This window comes from Chelmon rostratus, chromosome 20 (genome assembly GCF_017976325.1).
Source record: "Chelmon rostratus isolate fCheRos1 chromosome 20, fCheRos1.pri, whole genome shotgun sequence".
Classification (NCBI taxonomy): domain Eukaryota; kingdom Metazoa; phylum Chordata; class Actinopteri; order Chaetodontiformes; family Chaetodontidae; genus Chelmon; species Chelmon rostratus.
This window is the reverse complement of record NC_055677.1, coordinates 2223672-2243044: the sequence shown is the minus strand read 5'-3', so window position 1 is coordinate 2243044 and position 19373 is coordinate 2223672. Positions and strand designations below refer to the sequence as shown.

At 42.5% G+C, this 19373-nt stretch overlaps 1 protein-coding gene across 1 annotated transcript; it reads right to left on the bottom strand.

The window, feature by feature from the left end:
• Positions 1 to 2786: 2786 nt before the first annotated feature.
• ezh2 (enhancer of zeste 2 polycomb repressive complex 2 subunit) lies at positions 2787 to 19310 on the bottom strand. The gene is made up of 19 exons (XM_041961482.1): positions 18944 to 19310; positions 16585 to 16708; positions 15040 to 15168; positions 14828 to 14947; positions 14606 to 14726; positions 14172 to 14351; positions 13318 to 13423; positions 12530 to 12693; positions 10835 to 10932; positions 9243 to 9480; positions 8673 to 8839; positions 8223 to 8358; positions 6528 to 6653; positions 6240 to 6418; positions 6030 to 6125; positions 5580 to 5661; positions 5303 to 5383; positions 5116 to 5200; positions 2787 to 3976 (listed from the first exon to the last, which is right to left on the bottom strand). Exons 2-19 carry the CDS (start codon positions 16699 to 16701, stop codon positions 3916 to 3918), a joined length of 2286 nt encoding a protein of 761 aa, XP_041817416.1. The 5' UTR covers positions 16702 to 16708; positions 18944 to 19310; the 3' UTR covers positions 2787 to 3915.
• Positions 19311 to 19373: the final 63 nt, after the last annotated feature.

Genomic DNA, 19373 nt, shown 5'->3' with positions numbered 1-19373 from the left:
AACTTAAAGCAGTTACCTGCTAGTTTAAATCAAAACAAAGAACAACCAACCATTTATAATACTTTAATCTGCATCACTTTGAACAACAAAATCCCTGTAAACATTACAAAATCAGCACCTGTGTCATCAGAGGAAAAAAGTGGTCCTGGTTTGACAAGAAGAGCGAAAAGTGAACGCAGGCGGCGTCTGAGCGAAAAATAATCTGCAGCCGGGGGCGGGCAACTCTGCACGAGTTTTTACTCTTTCAACTCGTGTCCTTTTTCACATTAACTGATGTTCAAACACTTTGAGAACCTGTGGATACTTCAGAGGTCTGTTTTGTTCCTGATTGGCTCTTATTTTTCTGTCACCCAGCCCTCCAATCACAGACACACAACCGGCAACCTTCGTTATGCTGCGCTCACCGTCACAGTTTTCACCATCAGCGAGTCTTTAAAGAAACTCCACAGGAGCTGATTTCTCCGGCTGACACGTCGGTTTGTCAATGAAAACAGCTGCTGTCGAGTTTGTTTGGGATGGAAACAAGTTCAGAATCACTGGTTCACGTGGTCTTTAAATGCATCCACGCTGTGAGGAAGTCGGGGACGTGGGGAGGCTCGTCTGAATCAGCAGTAAAGGTTCGTGATCTTTTCTAAAAAAAACAAACAAACAGGGTTCCCACACATGTCTGTTTTGAGATATTCATCAGATCCTGGTTTTCATGCACATAAACGTCACCGACTCTGACGGATCAGTGTGAAAGAACCGTTCAGGACATGTGTAGGAACCCTGCGAGTGAAGCACCAGGTTTCAGAGCCCCTGAAGTCTCTCATCCATCAACTACAGACATCACAGCAGCACGAGACGTCCCTCTGTCTGTCTCTGTGAAGGGTGTAATAAATTACAGGTGTGAAGTACGAAGGCGGAGCTCAAACAGGAAGCTCCTCAGCAGAAGAAAGAAAAGAAACGAAACGAGAGGCTGGTATTGCTTCAAGTCGGCTGGACGCCGGGCCGAGAGTCTGTGGGGTTTTTCTGAGCACCAGAGTTCACATCAGAAAAGATGAAGAGTCAGCATGATTGTTGGTACGTTATTCAAAGGCTTAATTAACAAAAGGACTTTTAAGATTACACGACACTGATTGGACATCACGTGGAGGAGGCAGTACAGTCGCTGGAAGAGAGTCAGAGTCAGAGAGGAGGATCCTCTGAGGGGCCGTAACACGTCTTCATCATGCAGAGAGTTCGACAGACTGGACCGGTGAGTGTTCTGATCAGGACTAAAGGCACAGCAGAGCGTGGGGGGGGGGGTTAAACATGGACGAACGCCTCAGCACTAATTCATATTCCACACAAAGTGTTTCCCATCGCGCTCTCGCTGCGCTCCACTCGTACCGAAGCCTCTCAGTTCAGCGGCTGATTTCAGTCACTTCACAACGAAAATGCAAATCCAGCTTCTCAAATGTGAGAATTTGCTGCTTCATATCACAATAAAGTGAATCTGTTTAGACTGCGGAGACAGTCGAAGACATCAAAATAATTCTTGATCAAGCAGGGATGATAGATGATCATGTTATACAGTGATATCTTCAAATATGGGAAAAAAACTATTTAGCAACCTGAGCTTGAGTTCATTCTTCACTCTGGAAACTAAAACAGTCTCAACTGGCTTGTTCTGGAGCTTCAGTAGAACAAACAATTAGTCGATGGACAGAAAAATGATAACCGATCGATCGTATTGATCATAAAGCGTTTCACATTCGGCGTTTCCTGCTTCTCAAATGTGACGTCTGGGCGTCGGACAGACAGCACAGGGACAAGAAGTTAGAGCTGCAGCAGTCGATATGATGATTCAAATGACTGAAAATTAACTATTTTATTAATTGGTTATTTGATTAATTTGAATTAGGATTTAAATTATGATTTAAAGCGGAAGCAAAGACGTGGGAAACAAAGTGGACTGGGTCAGTATGAGCGGAGCGCAGACGGGACAGACGGCGGAGCCTCAGAGGAGAACATGAATGAAAACCTTCATTAGCATCAGCGGTTTGGTTGAGTTTGGTACAAGCGGCGCTGCTCAGTGAGGAGACAGCACGTGTTCACGACAGGAAACTGAAAGTACACCCAGACAACAAGCTTCAACATGTTTCCTGTGGTGGTGAAGTAGTGCTGGTTCTGTTTTCACATTAGCACCTGAAGCAGAGGCAGCGTCACAAAGCAGAGTCACCCCCCCAGTTCTCTCAAAACACGGCGACTTGTGTCCACCAATAACGTTTAGTCAGGAAACATCTGCAGCTCTGTGAATGTGTCTCAGAGCTGATGTGTGCTGGTGTTGAGTGGCAGGACTTCAGAACGTGAAGTGACAAAATAGGATTTTTTTCAGTAGACCCTGAAGGCATCGCAAGGTCTCCAAAATAAAAAGTTACAGCCTATCTGGCACTTCCCCCCCCCTCAATTATTCAGCAACTAATTTGATAACCAATTAATTATTTCAGTCATTTTTCAAGCAAAAATATCAGAAACTTGCTGGTTCCAACTTCACAAGTGTGAAAACTTTGTTTTAGATCTTTGTGAAGTGAATATTTTTGGGTTTTGGAGTGTTGGTTTAATTTCTATTTAAATCAGATTATTTCTATCATTTTTTTGAGGAGCTGACTCTGCATCATGGAGAGTTTTCTAAATGAACATGTCAGACAGGAAATTAATCAGCAACAATTTGGCTAAATGACTTAAAATGAATTCAAACTATTTTCTGTTTTCAGCTCCTTTAAACTGAACATTTGCTGCTCGTCTTGGTTTTTTATCTTGTGAAGTGATTATCTTTGGGTTTTGGACTGTTGGTCAAATAAAACAGGATGTTTGAAGAAGTCTGGACTTGGACTCTGGGGAACTGGGACGTTTTTATCAAAACTACTTTCTGACATCTCAGAGAGCAAATGATTTAATGTAATGAGCATCTTTTACTATTTTTTGACATTTAAAAGGTTCGAGGCCTCGTCTAAACCCAAAGATTCTTTTGAAAATACAAAAAAAAAAAAAAACAATTATCCACTAATTCAATCTTGAGCTGCCGACTGATAATTGCTTTCATTAGATTAATGTGCAGACTTTCTGCGACAATGCATTTACGTTTCAGTCAATAGTGTCCAAACATCCGTCTTCAAATATATTATTCTGTTCGAACAGCCAAAACCTAAAAATAATCAGTTCATGACAACATGTGACTGAGAAAAACAGAAAATACAGTGAATGTTTGGCAACAAAAATAAAAGTCATTTACCAAAGTTGTTGCCGCTGAACTTAATTGTTTAATCCGTTCTGACCTGTCTGATGACGATGCAGACGTTACGTTGGATCTGGTGTGACGCTGCTTTGTGAGCCACCTCCTGATTTACAGACAGACAGTGATCTGGCACTGAGGAGTGTGTGGCTGCTTCAGTTCACACTCTATAAACACACGTAACAGGACAACTGACCCACATGTGGCACACAGTACAAAGTCCAGAGTCGGTGGAGGATTTTGGTCCCTGAAGCTTGAACTGAAAAGCAGACAAGTCGTGGGTTTGCCTCCTCACACCGCAGAACACTTACATTAAAAAACAAAACAAAAAGCGGTCAGTGTGTTGGTGATCTGCAGCTTCAGCTGAGGGAAGATTTATGAATCTTAGACTGCTGCCTCGACAGAAGAGGAAGATTTGTTGACAGAAGAAAAACCACAAGAAGAAAAATGAGAAACAGATATGAAAAATGTTTTTTAAAAAAACAAAAACAGACCAAGGTGGCAAAGAAGAAAAAACTCAGCATCAAAATTCTGCTTCAAATATTCCCAGTTTTCCTGAAGCTTTCTAGCATTTTGACAACGTTTCCTGAAGTGAAGGTGTGTTTGTGTTTGAGTGTAAGGCCTTTGTGTCGTTGATCCACAGGAGGTAGAAGTCTGAGTCAGGCGATCTCCATCTCCCGCTCGATCCCGACGTACTTCAGAGCGTCAGCCTGGCTGTACCTGCCAGACAGACAGACAGGCAGGCAGGGAGACAGACAGACAGACAGGCAGGGAGACAGGCAGGCAGGGAGAAAGACAGGGAGACAGGGAGGCAGGGAGACGGACAGGCAGACAGACAGGCAGGGAGACAGGGAGACAGGCAGGCAGGGAGACAGACAGACAGACAGGCAGGGAGAGAGACAGGGAGACAGGGTGGCAGGGAGACAGGCAGGCAGGGAGAAAGACAGGGAGACAGGGAGGCAGGGAGACAGGCAGACAGGCAGGGAGGGAGACAGACAGACAGACAGGCAGGGAGACAGGGAGGCAGGGAGACAGACAGGGAGACAGACAGGCAGGGAGACAGGGAGGCAGGGAGACAGACAGGCAGACAGACAGGGAGACAGACAGGCAGGGAGACAGACAGACAGAGAACAACATTAGTTTTTTTCTTTTTTTTAGGCGCAGTAGTTTTTGTATTTATTGTTGCCTGAAAGTACTTAGAAATAATAATAACAATCATAATAATAACAATAAAAAAACAAAGCATTGAAAACTGAAGCCTGGGAAATAAGATCCAGATATTTGATGGGGATTCAGAGGCGGGTCTGCAGACTGAAAACTACCACATGTATCAAAGAGCTCACTTTGAGCATCAAATACTTTAAAGACAATGATATGACTGGATGTTCTCTGTTAACCTCTTTCTTTCTACTGAAGAGGAAGCTCTAAGTCCAGCTGGGTGCCAAAATCTGCAAACCAGAACTACACAGGCAGTTCAGTCAGTGGACTCCTCAGGCCTGCAGATTGCAACTAGAGCTGTAACGATTATTATTATTGTTATTATTATATGAACAATTCATGGATTTTTGTTTTCTACTGTTCTGTTTTGTCCGACTGTAAACTGAAGATCTTTATGTTTTGGATTGTTGGTCAGTCCAAACAAGACATCTGAGTCATCTGGGAAACTGGGATGTTTGCGATTTAAATATATAGATTTTTTTAGACATTTTAGAGAGTAAATGATTTATTGATTAATCAAGAGAATAACTGGTAGATTAATTGGTGATTAAAAGAATCATTACTGATTTATTAGTTGATATTTTTGCTCAATGAATCTTGTTGTCAGTAAACTCACGTGTCAAACTCTGGGTGTTACTGACCTGTAGTCAAAGAAGAGCTCCTCTCCGGTCTGGATGGCTCTCTTAGCAAAGATTCCTATCCTGTGATCCCCGTTCACCATCATCACTGCGTGACAGCGACAAAGGTATTAAGGACATCAGTGTGTTAATACACATGCCTCATAAGGCTGCAGCTCATCCACGCTGCTTCTCAGTAACATCTTCTTACCTTTTGCATAGCAGTTAGGGTTGACAGAATGGTTAGCAAAGCGGATCTTGTTGCCTTTCCTCGTGGCATCAACAACAAAGTCTGTGGAGAAAAGGAAACACTTTGTGTTGGACGACATGTTCAGATTTGCAGTTTTTACTTTTTACCACAAATTAACACTTTGATGAAGCTTGTCGGGCTTTACTCTTCTCAAATGTTCAATAGCTGGTTTAAGCGTGTATGTTTTCTTTAACATGACTGCTTAAAGGAAACCAGACTCTGTATGTGTGAGTTTTACCGTTGTTGAGGTTGAAGAGGAAGCTGCACATGTACTTGTCGTAGACTTTCCCTCTGCGGTCTGCTTCATCCTGAGAGATAATCTGCAACGACAGAGGTCCAACAAACATCAAAATGTATTCCTATTTCAGCTTCTTCAGTTGAAGAGTTATTCAAAATTTCAGAATAGATTCTCTCAGTTTTTATTTGTGTTCTTTGCATCACACAGTGGGGATTATCTCATTTAATAAATTAATATTAATAATTAATAAAGTACATTTGAGAGCCCAAACAGATTTTTCTCTATTTCTTCCTGTCAGAGGTTTACACAGAATAGTGCATCTTTATGCTTCTGTATCGATGAACTAACCAGAAATTAAGCTAATGAAGGCGTCAGATGAAACTGCGCAGGCCAGTCGGCCTTTCACGTCTCTTTGTCCCAACAGAGAACACGCAGACAGTGAAGTCCTACCTCTCCACAGTACTCAGAGATGAACTCGTTTTTCTGAACCGGCTCTTTGATGAAGATGCCCCAACCTGCCACGTCTGACGGGGCCAGCAGCAGATGCTGAGAGACAGAAAGTTAAAACATTAGAACATTAGAATGTGGTTGAACTTGAATTCTCTGAGGACAAACGTGTCGGTTTTGGTAAAAACAGGTCAATAAAATACTGTGTGCTACCTTCTTGGCGCCTCTCTGAATAGAGCAGTTCTTGCAGGACACATTCTTGCTGTCCCAGTGGTCTGCAGCGCCACAGGTCAGGCAGAGGTCGGGGTCACACTCCCTCACTGCCAGGTAGCAGGGACACTGCTTGGTGTTACACTGAGCTTTGCACCGACAACCAGGGAAACGATTCTGACCTGCATCCACACAGCAGCGCACAGGAGGGGAAAAACACCAGAATCTGTTTAATTTCTGATGAATTTCTGCACAAATCAAACTGCCCCAATCGCGAATGTGCGTTCTTACATTCAGAGCTGCACTGGCAAAACTTCTCGCAGAAGTTCTGAGCAGTGACGCAGGGACACGAGGAGTCACAGGGCTGCCGCGGGTGGTCACATGGCTGGTAGTTATACACGTGATTGGACGAGCCGTCTGTATAAGAGATTCAGCGGTCAAACTGGATGTTTCAAATCCATCTTCTGCATGTTAACAGGTCGACATATGTTTGCTCATTTATCTGCCTGTTTATTTCACTGTGGACATCATCGACTTTGGAGCTAATATGTTCAGACATGTTTTCAGACATGGATGCTGATGTTCGTCTGTCTTTCATCCTCCTGGTCATGAAATTTTTTGTTGTGCGGAAATTCAGGGTGAATCCTCGTGACTTCAGCAACACTCGGACTTTTCATCAAACACCACCAACAATTACAACATACTATTCACTAATAACTAAAGGTACAGTTAGAAGTTTCCAAGATCTTAAGAACAATTTTGGTTTACAAAACCAGGACCTATTCAGGTATATACAAATAAGAGACTATATCGGGAAAAAAATTATAAAAAAATATGAACCTGAAAATGATATTCTACAGGTTTTTGTAAAAGCTTACAAAGATGAACCTATTAAGAAGATAATTTCAAAACTATACACAAGTCTTCAATCTCTTAACAAAGAAAATACATACATGTAAAATCAAGATGGGAAACTGAAGGCAACACCAAATATTCTCAGGAGAACTGGACGGACATTTTTAAACAACAATGGAAAACAACAAATTCTCCGCTCTGGAGAGAATATGCATGGAAAAATGTCACTCGCTATTTCTGTACTCCACATCAAAAGAGAACATATTCCAGTCAGATAGATGTTGGAGAGGTTGTGGAAGCACAGAGGCCAATCACTATCATATATTCTGGTGTTCCCTGTTGTGACCCCATTTTGGTTACGTGTACATCAAACTCTAGAGACTGTGTTTTCAACAAAAATAATTTTTTGTTTCAGTTTGTTATATTTGGTGGATTTACAGGAACTAGATTGGAGGAACAAAGATAAATATTTACTGAGAATACTACTGATGGCCTGTAAGAAATCAATAACGAAGACGTGGCTGAAGAGGGAGGCACCCAGTGTAGATGAATGGATTGATACAGTGTACAGCATCTTTGTAATGGAAAGAATTACGTTTAATTTAAGAACACAAAAAGAGGCATTTATTGATAATTGGCAAAAAAGGTGTGCTTTTGTCTCAACCGTAAGACCGGATTTCAGGTCATTTCAGACTGTACGATCAGATTGCCTATATTCTCTTAACTGGAGGTGATTACTAGTCCACTTATGTATGTTTTTATTTTCTCCTCTGTACTTCTGTACTCATCTATAGGTCTTCATGTTGATTGTTTGAATGTTTGTCTGTTTACATGCAAAATCAAAAACCAATAAAAAGTAAATGACAAAAAAAAAAAAACACCACCAAAAGGTGAAATGTCCAGATTCTGATTGAATTGCACACAACTGGATATTTATATTATATCAACTACTTACCGAGCATTATGGCCTCACAGTTATTCTGCCATGGCATTTGACTTTTAGTTTTTTTATTTCATGCGTTTCAATTCAAACCGGCGTAAGAACCAATAGTAAAATAACACGGTTGGGTTCTTTTCTGGCTCAGATTAACACTTTTGTTTGCTTTAGGAAAAGATGCATTGACCTCTGACCTTTCTTCAGTTGGATCTTTCTGCAGTGAGTGGCCCACAGTCTATGTTTTCTCTTCTTCTTTCTGGGCGGTGTGTCCTCGTCTTCGGCAGGAGCCCGAGCGATGATGCTCGACTCCTTGACCCTGAACTCGTAAACCTGCAGGACATAGTCAAGGTACCAGTTCAGACTGTGTGTGTCCAGACTTTGTTTTGCCTTCACTTTTAATCTAAAACATTACAAACCAGTGCAGGGTTTTTAGTTTGAAGAGAAACTCATAACGTGAGACATGACTTTTACTGAAATATATCAAATTGCAAAATGTCTATCTTATGTTTCGTCACTTCTAAAATGTATACCTTTATTCCTTTACCCCATCTAGAACAACCTGTGAGAACATTGTCAACTTGAAGTCTGATAAGGTGTAACAGAAATGGATGATCCACTGTTAGTAAATGTCACTGATGGCTCACCTGTCTGCAGGTCTTGGTGCCGATGAGCCGTGCGATGGCACAGAAGTTGTCGTAGTATGTCCCAATGAGAACCCTGAACAGAGAGGCTTCAGCGCCACTCCACTCCACCGCTTCAGCCTCAACAGTCAGCTTCATCTTCACTGGAGTCTGACACCTTGAGTTACCCTCTGTGCAAACATAATCTAGCATTTAGGACAGGAATTTTCACCAAGAAGACCAAGAACCTTTTGAACAACACAGGAACGAAAACTGTGGTTCAGCTGAAGTTCCAATGTTGTTTCGTCTGTCGATGCGATGGAAATGCAAACAGGAACACACAAAAGAGACTTAAAATTTATAAGATTAGTTCCCCCGGTTCCACAGTTCCTGAAAGTTTTGGTTGAAAAGGACTACAGTTGTTAACAAACAGCAACACTAGAAACCTTGAATGTTGCTTGTAGCCTTTAATAAAATGAAGTTGGGTGTTGTTTGGGTTTTCCAAGGAACCTACAGTGAAGTTTATTGACAGAATGGAACCCAGCTTCAACGGCAGCGTCGTCATTACGCGATGTAACGAGTGGGAGATCGTACCTGAGCTGCTCGTGTTTTCGTCCTTCTTGTCATCGTCGTCTTTGTCATTGTCTCGTTCGTCTTCTTTGCTGCCCTCGCGGTCGCTGTCCGTGTCTTTGGTTTCCAGGGAAACGGTGGGGGTGCTGGGCCTGCTGTTGCTGTTCGGCAGTCGTCCGCGGCGACGGCCCACCGTGCGTTTAGAGGGCGTCTTGGCCCGTTCTGCAACCACACCTGAGGGGTACTCACTCACCATCCCGTCCTGGTGATCAAAGCATGAACACACTGATACACTTAATAACTGCTGGTAGTGTTGGTAATGTAGCAAACCAAGCTAATACTGTGTTTAGGGCTGGGCGATATGACCTAAAAAAAAAATCTCCGATTTTTTCACAAAAAATCCCAATTCACGATTTAAATCGATTTTTTTTTCACCCCCTACCTAAAATCAATTTGCAGATGACAAAGAAATAGTTCAAAACAAGTTTCACTTTTATTTTGTTTAAAGTCTCCCTTCTGGGGTTTAAGTTACATAAACAAGCCACAATAAAGAGATGGCAAGCCCTCCTACCATCGTAAACAGTGACAATGTAACTTTTCAGTGAGCTTTATCTAGTTTCAAAATGACACAATGCACTCTAAAACCAACTTGAAAAAATAAAACATAAAATAAAGTGCAAACAAAACTCTCAGCTTATGAAGTGCACCGTTAAACTGCATCACTCTGCTGGACTGCAGATCGGTTGTCGCGGAGTAGAACGGAACTTCTTCCAGCTCCGTAGCGATCCTTTGGCATGTACTGTTATACAGCTGAGGCAAGGCAACTTCAGAAAAATGTTTGCAGCCTGGTAGCGCGTACCTGGGGTCCAAAACTTTCAGCAGGTGAATAAATCGCGGCTTTTCCACTGTGTATATGGGCACGATATCTCTCGTAATATACATCGCGACTGCATCCGTGACAGCTTTCCACCGGGCTCCTTTCTTATCATACGGGATACAGTTTGTCAATGTTTCCAATACGGTAGTTTGTTATTTTGGTGACGGTGCTTGGGCTGCCGCGGTCTTGATCCATTAGTATGGAGCAACACCTCTCCCACTCGGCAGCATGCTTCTGTTTGTGGTGCTGCAGTAAAGTGGTCGTACTGCTACCTTTTGTAGCGACAGCCTTTAAACAGACTTTGCAGCGAGGTGCTGTTTGTTCAGTGTCTGACGCCACAAAGCCGAACCAATTCCAAATCATAAAAGTTATCTTTCCTTTCTTCGGGGTGAGATCTGCACCGCTCGCCGCCATGTTGTTTGTGTATCAAGCACCGGGGGGGCGCACTCTGAACTACGGGAGTCCAGCAGGCAGGCGTTGGTGGCGGATGTTGATAAGAAAATCGATTTTCATGAAAACAAATCGAGATTAAGTACAAATTCGAATTAATCGATAAAATCGATTTATCGCCCAGCCCTAACTGTGTTATACTTTTTAATTACACAAATGTCCGATAGACCTGTGAAAGTGGACAAAAAGAACTGAACGACAATTAACACTGTGGTGATTAACTAATTCATTCAAAGTTTCAGAAGTTAGACATTTTTATCTGGGAAGCAGTTTATAGAATTTTACACACCTGCACCAGGTACATGTAGCAGTCGATGCCGCAAGGTTTACTGTCCACCAGGTTCTCCAGGTTTTTTCGCTTGTAGGTGTTTGGAGTTGCATGAAAAGCTAAAAGAGGAGACATAAGAGTAAAACATTTAACAAACACCACACCAGCTGCCTGTTCCAAAGATGCTCGGACCACGTGTACTAAATATCTACGTCTTAGTTTAACTATTCCAGTACGACACTTAAACTCAGGTCGTTGGCCAATAACAGCACTCTATTCCAGAAAAATTAATTCTTTATACCCCGCTGCATGGATCTGATCTAGGCCACACTTCTTTGTGTAGGTAACATGACGATATATAATCCTACAAATCACCTCCCAACTTTAAGTGGAAGCTGTGAGTTATTATTTATGAAGGTGACATACTTTAAGTGCAACAAATGATGGAGCAGAACAGAAAACAATGCTGTGAGAACGATGTTTGTGTGACTAGACTGAACTATAACTGCTGGGAATATCACAAGGGTTTACTTTGGTGCCCAAAACTCACTATGTAGCCTGATTTAACTAAATAATGACTGAAATAGTGCCAGTGTCCAAGCATATCGGCTCAGTGCATTCTTACTTTTCAAGAGTTGATAAAATGGTGATTTTATCATTAGTTCATTTAAACACAAGATACTTGTGCTCAAAAAGAGGATTCATTCTCAGTGAAGAACCTTGGAGCTCTAATCTGCCTCTATACCTGCCAAAGAGCAGTGACTCCTAACACGTCTCTGGGGGTCATCAGGTGGAAACCTCCCTTCAACAGTGTTTCGCCTACTTAGTCCCACTACACCTCCAGGAGGTTAGGCAGTGAACTCCGGCGTCCCAGAGTCACCCCCCCTAGTGCCAGTTCACACTGCTCCTACACAATCCAAACAGCACTGCCACATTCAACTGACCCAGAGATGCTCCAGGTAGTGGCCAGTACCGATGCTACCATTTAACTATTGCTAATGCTAATGCTAACCGCTAGGAAGAACAGAAGAAGACAATACAGTTCCGATGCTACCATTTAGCTAATGTTACGTGCTAACCGCTACCTGCTAAGAGGAACAGAAGAAGACAATAAAGCTAGATTCACCTATGCTGTTAATGTTAATTGCTAGCTACCAATACTAACTGCTAAGATACTATCATACTCTCACCGCTTTAGCTATTGTTAGCTGCTACAATGCTACCACAGGCCTAGATGCCACATGTAACTGCCGATTGCCACACTACCATCATCTACCCCTGCCTCTCACCAACTGCACCAAGAAAAAGCGGGGTGGGAATACAAACCCTGGTTCGGGTAGGGGTTAGAAAATAAAGAGGTAGAGTCAAAAGATGAAAGTAGGGATTGGATACAGACCCTTGTTCGGGTAGGGGGTGGAAAATTTAGAAGGTGCTGAAGGTGGAGGCCTAAACCACAGACTAGATTTAACAGCCTCTTCTAACATTTCCTTCAAGAAGCAGCAAACCCTACCATTTCCTTCAAAAAGCAAACAGAGCAGGAAAACAAACCCTAACATTTCCTTCAAGAAGCAAACAAAACAGGAAAACAACCAAAAAGATCAAAAAACAAGCCAACTCTGTGTCTTACCACGCAAACTCACCTGAACATTAAATGTCTAATTCGCATGAAATGATAGCTCAATGTTATGCCTGAGAAGTGTTGGTGTGTGTACTCACGGTGGAGGAAGCAGTCGTATTTGAAGCACCGTCTGCAGAACAGAGTGTGGAAGGAGTGCAGGCTCTGTTCACGCTGCACGGAGCGAGCGTTTGGACCGTCGATGTTGGGTGTGCATTCAGGGGGCAGAGCGCCGGGCAGCTGCTGCTCCGTCAGCTCCTTGTACCTGACAGACAGACAGAAATCAAAGCTGCTTGTAGTCATGACCTAAAACAAAATAACACACTGAGACACACACATTTTTCATCCTGTCAAACTCGTAATCACTTTTTGTTCTTGTAGCATCTCAAAACTCTGCTCTAACATGAAGGTATTCAATTAATTTGGTAAAGACGAAAAAACTCCAATATGACAAAAGGAGCTTTTATTTATACAATGGAGTAAACAGATCTGCCATCTCCAAACAGTGACATTGGGAGAGTCACACTGTGTCATAAACACTTTGGGGATTTGGATTTAACAAAGAACCTGTCACCACAATACTCCTCGAGACATCTGTTTATAAAACAGCAGTCTAAATTAAATGTGTGACAAGTTTGTCTTCTTCTATTCCAAACAAAAAGACTGATCTGAACCTTGAAATGGTAGTTTTCCACAGCTGTGTAGAAACCCTGATACACATACAAAGATGATTACAAAAGCTCAAATTGCATTCTAAAAGCAGATTTTAAAACACTTAACATTACAGTAAAAATTAGACTAAATTTTTTCTCTGTATGCATAGAAATTAATTTGCCCCTGTTATTGTCACACAACACCAACACACTCACATACAAATAAACCCACTAACTTCTCTTTGAGCTCCTCAGTGGAGCCCTTGTCAGGGAACATGGAGGAGATGGCTTCAAAAATCTTGTCAGAGGGAAACTTCTTGGTGCTGTCATTGCTGGTTCGGCCTGGAGACGACACATACACGCTTTCCATCAGGGCACAAAACTCACTTTGTCTCCAATGGCTGTTGTCAGTTACCGACGTTTTTTGAGAAGAATTTAAAGCTCAGAAATGTTGTTCTGCCACTAAGGAAAAAGGGGGGTACTGAATATTTTTAACCCCTTGACATTTCTTCAAAATTAGAGCAGTTGTGTGTGGCACATATGTCTTTTTAAACCTCGAGAGTCTGACAGATTGCTGCTTAGGTCTGACTACCAGCTGTACATTTCTGTGCAGGCGACACTGAGTGGTGTTCAGTCAGCTTCCCCACGTGTCCCCTGATCCCCACGGCACATACCACTCTGCCACGCCTCCTACAGTCGTTCCTCACTCCTCTGTTGCATTTTTAAACAGACAGACTGGTGGGAGAGACGGTTCTGGCACAATTAAAAGGTGAAACTACTCTTTACGCTCACTTTGATCAAGGTTCAGCTAGTTGTGCTCAGTTAAACAACATTACTAGTTAATAAACATATCAAATGCAATGCTAGAACTGGAGCTGTATTGAGTGTCGGGGGGGTCAGTGTTACACTTTAACAGATTTTTTTCTGTTTGTCTCTGAAATTTAAATGATGCCCAATTAGCACACGTTAGCACTGACAGTGCATCAAAATGATGCAAAAGCAGCAGTAAACACTGAAACATGATGGTTGTATGCTGTCACCACATTCACATGAATGTATGATGATCACTGGTGTCTCAGTGACGACTTACTCTCATTGTTAATGAGCCCATCCTTGCGGGGGTCCTCTGGATGCTCCTTGCTGTCACACAACTCCATTTTGTCTACCTTGAAGTCTTGTTCTTCCTCCTCCTCATCATCCTCATTGTCACTATACTGTGCCAGAGCGCTGACCAACTCCACGAATATCTCATCATTGATGAAGCCACACTCTGTGAAACACAAGACATGCACCAAATGTTTTATTGAGCATAAAAGTATGTGTCCCCCTTTGTCATCTCTGCCATGGTAGATCTAATGGTGAGTCAACACAGCACAAGGTAATCCAGCGAGACCTCACCTTGGCCAATCAAATATGTGCAGGTATTCCTGGCACATGACGTTACAACATAACTGCATATTTCTACAGTTTACCTTTCAAGTGTTGAGAGGGAAGAAAAATGATGAAACGTTTGCTGATCCTCACCTCTGTCTCCGTGGACCTTTCCGTCATAGTTCTTGATGAGCTCTTCTATAAAAGTACCGTCCTGGTCCAGAATCTCGTCTCCCATGTAGGGAATGTTATGGAGCACCGTCTCATCCTCCACCTGATGCAAAAAAGCAAAACAGACACACAGAGTCGGTTGTGGTTGAAATGGTCCCAACCACTGACAAATCACTCGTGCTATTGTTACATGTTTACACACACCATGAAGTTCTGCTGCAGCGGTGACCACGAGTACATGACCGGGACTGAGGCCACAGCGTTGAGAGTCTTCAGGGGGATGATCTGCCTGGCGAACTCAGAGAAACCACTGTCCACTGTGCACTGCACAGGGCAGCAGAGACAGGGTACAGTCAGAACACTTTCTCTAGACCTTCACAGAGGCTTTTCCTACATGTCAGTGTACACCTGCTGACCTCTCGGGTGCCTCTTAAGGAGCCGACAGACGTCATGATGTGAACTGGCTGTATTCGCCTGGTCTTCCATTCCTGGTTCAAAATGTCAGTTCGCTCCATGATTTTCTGACGGTTGGTGTTGAACATGCTCTGGAAGAGTTACAAGAAATTTCAATTTACCAAAAAAAACAAAAGACAAGAAACATAACAGTCAAAATGTGCCATCATTTGACGGGTGTTGATGTTTGAAGTGTGTGTGATTATTGATGCATAGAAGCAGGTTTCCACAAGTGCCAGCTGCCAGTATCACCTCTGCTCCATCTGGACCATTTCACACCATGTGCATGTGCTGGGCGACCTTGGCCTATCTAACTTTGAGGTGTACTGACTGATTTTTGACGAGCTAAAGAGGAGAGTTCAAAATGCTGCAGATGTAGAGAGGAAATGAGAGTGCTAGCAATACCGGCATGCAAGCTTGATATTTCCTGTTGGTACTTTCATGATTGAAGACGTCTAGGAAGAGAACTGAGCATGGATTTAACTGTCTAGTCACCACATTAGGGATTGTAACTTGCAGTACTTTAGTTTAGTTTTACCCAAGGTAAGAGACCTCCGAAAATAATGGAAAGTTGAACATCTACCAATAATGTCAACTTTGTAAATTCCATCATTTGCCAATAAAGACCGGTTAGAACAGGAGTTAACAGATCAGTTTAGAACAGACTGGTCAAGAAGGCCAGTGGTGGTGGGAGAAAGGAGGATGTCGGCTAAGCTACGCTCCCTGATGGAAAGCATATCCCACCCCATGCATTGCTAAAGCAATGGAGAGCTCCTTCAGTGACGGGCTGCTTCACCCGCAGTGTGTGAAGGAGGGATACTGCAGCTCCTTCCTTCCTGCTGCTGTCAGATAGAACAATCAAAACTTATCCTAGTAAACCACACTGAAACTGACAAAGTCACTCATGTACAATATTAGCGTGTAACTGTGCAATATCAATTAACACTTCTGATGTGCAATGATGCTAAATACAACCAGTCTGTTTACCCTGTTCAACTAATTATATTATTTAGTTATTTATTCTTTATTCTTTATTTATTGCATTTTTTTAACGCTTTTTTGACGCAAATTTCCCTGCTGTGGCTTTTCTTATCATGTGCTTAAAAGTTCCAGAGCAGCAGTTTAATGGACCCTGTGGACTGTTTTCTCTTCTTAATCTAGAGCTGTTTTACACATGGAAATGGTGAAGAGCTGTAAGAGCATACTGCAGTTTTTACATTCATATTCAGTTAATGCCTTTTGCTGTTGCTAAGGTTAAAAGAGAAACTTCGTTCAGTGTCATCATACAAATAAGTAGACAACAGTCGACAAGCCAACTATAATACCATACTAAACAACTAATCCCATATACCAGTATTTCGGCTAGTGAAAACATCTATTGTTCAATTAATGTTTGTGTCATTCTAATATTGTTGATTTCCACAACTGAGCCAGCCTGTCTCAACACCAGTCCTTTAGCTGACTTCTGTGAATATCTGCTTAGTGTGAAGGTCTGTGTGTGGACAAACCTTGACCTCATCAGCCCGTCTGAAGCGTTTGAGCTGCCGAAGCCTCATGTACTCAGACTTCACCCTCCTCTTCCAGCAGGCAGGACCTTTCTCTGAGCGCTTCCCTGTCAGCACCATGATCAACCTGGAGGCAAACAGAAGAAGGATGAAGGTTAATACACACTGAATGCCGTCACATTTCATATTTTTATTCTTTACAAGAACTTCCATCATTATAAAAAAAATAATGACATATAGTATGTAATTTCAACATGCTATGTTTCTTTGGTTTAAAAGAAGATGATGAACAACAAGAAAAACTAGAGTAATGGGGTTGTCACATTGCTGCCCCCCGAGCTGCCAACTGAACTGGCACCTTCAGTCCTTATCAATGTTGCCATGTTACCAGAATTTTTAAACTTTAACGCAATACTAGCATGTATAATTAACAGAGATTGTATCGATTTTAACACCTGATATCATACTCTCATTTTGACAAGCTGGGTGCACACTCGACTGGCTTCTGACACACATCTCACAACTCTGTTCAGGTGAGGCAAATTACCTCAGAATCTGTGTAAATGATGTTTAGACTCAACTACCATTATATTTTCAATTATGTTTCTATTCAAATTCCAGAGGTGGAAAAATAAAATCTGGGCTGTGCGTCAAATGGCTAAAAGACTCCCAGCAACAATGTGAAAACAGCTTCTATTCAGTTCTCAGCTCTGTGTTCACGTGTCAGCACTGAAGATGGTTAAAATGCAGGTGACAGGATTTTCCTGTCCCCTTCGCCAAATCTGGGGGGAAGTTAAACAGGAAATCCATGTGTTCACATTTTTGTTCTTTCTCGACTCCGTGTAAATTACAACAGTTGTCCGTTCACGTGTAGCAGCAGGATCCATTTGCCACTGCGTTAGTCAGCATGAGTCCCTGCCTACCAGCCTGGCTGGTCTGATTGAAATCTCACACTTTCGATTAGACATGTCAGACGGCTGTCATGGAGACATGCCAGTAAGCCATGTGTCAGATTGTTAGAAATGTGTAGGACAGCCTTGGTTAGACACATTTTGCCAGACTTAATCTTCAAACCACAGACTGAGTTGAGATTTGAAGCAGCCAAGTATGAAAATAAAAATGGAGCGTTTCAGTGAATCCCTCTGCCAAGTCAAGTATATTTTGCTGGCAATAGCCAGGTTATTATGCATCATCTCTGCCAATAAGATCTTACAGTACACTCAGTTGCCAGTCAGAGACATACCTATTAACATCTAATCTAACCATACTGATATACAGAACATTAGAACCACCTCTCGGTACAATGCAAAAACTCAAGGGCACCACAAACTACAGAATTAAAAATGACCATGAAGTTGAATCAACTCCTCTCTAAAACACTTTTACCAAATCTGAATGTTGGGGTATGGTTTATTGCAGGGCTGATGTATTAGTGTGCAAGTTTGGTGAACCGAAAAGCTGACAACTGAGTTTATATGAAACTTCTTATCAACCTGTGGCTGTTTAACTTCACTCTGGTAGGTCGGACAAAAGCTTCCTGGGTCATGTGTCAGCACGATGGATCACTCTATTCTTCCAGTTCATATAATGTCGTGAGTTTTTTGTGTGCGCTAAGTGGCTGAATATCGCACTCATTAAGTCATGCTAGACAAAAGAAGACAGGGTAATTTTTACATCGGGGAGTAGAACTGTAACTTTTTTTTCCGGCATTCAAGTAGAGACAATCCCTCAAATGACACATGTTGATGCTGACATTAACAGGTGAAGTGTCAATCACTTTATTAATTTCAAAAATCGCCCTGGTTTTAAGAATACCCTCCTCACAGACCGTTGCTCTCCGTCTCACTCGCCATTCAACTATATAGTCATAAGAAAGCAGTAAAATGTAACGTTACAAAGACGACCAGAAAGTCGTTGACTTGGGTAACAACATAAACAAGTCTGGTTAAGAATCGTATCAACCAGCATTCTGAACGACCATCGGGCGAGCTAGCTACACATAACAAGCAAGCTTCAAGCTAACGATAGCTTGCCGATGTCGTGCCAAGTTTGTGTCCCCTCAAACTGTGTTTTCCCTAGCACACAAACCGTTTCACCATGGTCCTATAGATTGAAGCCTTCGTTTACTATCTGTCATAAATGTGTTCTTCCCACAAACTACGTTAAGAAAGTTGCCATCTTTACAAGGGACTCGGTTCTGACAGGTATACAAAATTTGGCACGACACCCCGGCGAGCTAGCTAACAGTTGGTTAGTTAACAAAGATTGAGGCATCCACAAAGCATCAAGAACAGACCCGGGCCATTTGAATCGCAAAGAAGGCGCAGTAAATAAAGACAACAGCACTGACAGCTTCTCTTACCTGCATAGGAGGCTCAGTCCTCATTCAACGGAGTGATTCGGGATCGATATGACAAACACTGGCAAAGTCGTCCTTTGTGTTGGGGATTAGCTGGCTCCGTGTTCCGGCTAGCTGTAACGTTAGCTCGGCGCCTAGCTAGCACTTAGCTCAGAAGGAGGGAGCGATTCACTTTGCTCGACACCGGCTTAACGTACCCGGAGCCGGCAAACAAAAAAGCTGCCGTTTTCACCTCTTTAGGCCTGGCTTTCACACAAAACACGCAGAATTTCTGGATGGTAATTACGCCGTTTAATTTCACCTTGCCTATAAACAATTTGTCCAATTTCAATGTTTCCGCCTCAGCACAGCTAAGGTTCAAACTGTTCACCGTCTCGCACTCACCGCCCACTACGGCTGCAGCAGATTCAAGAGGCGCCAAACGTTTGGGCCA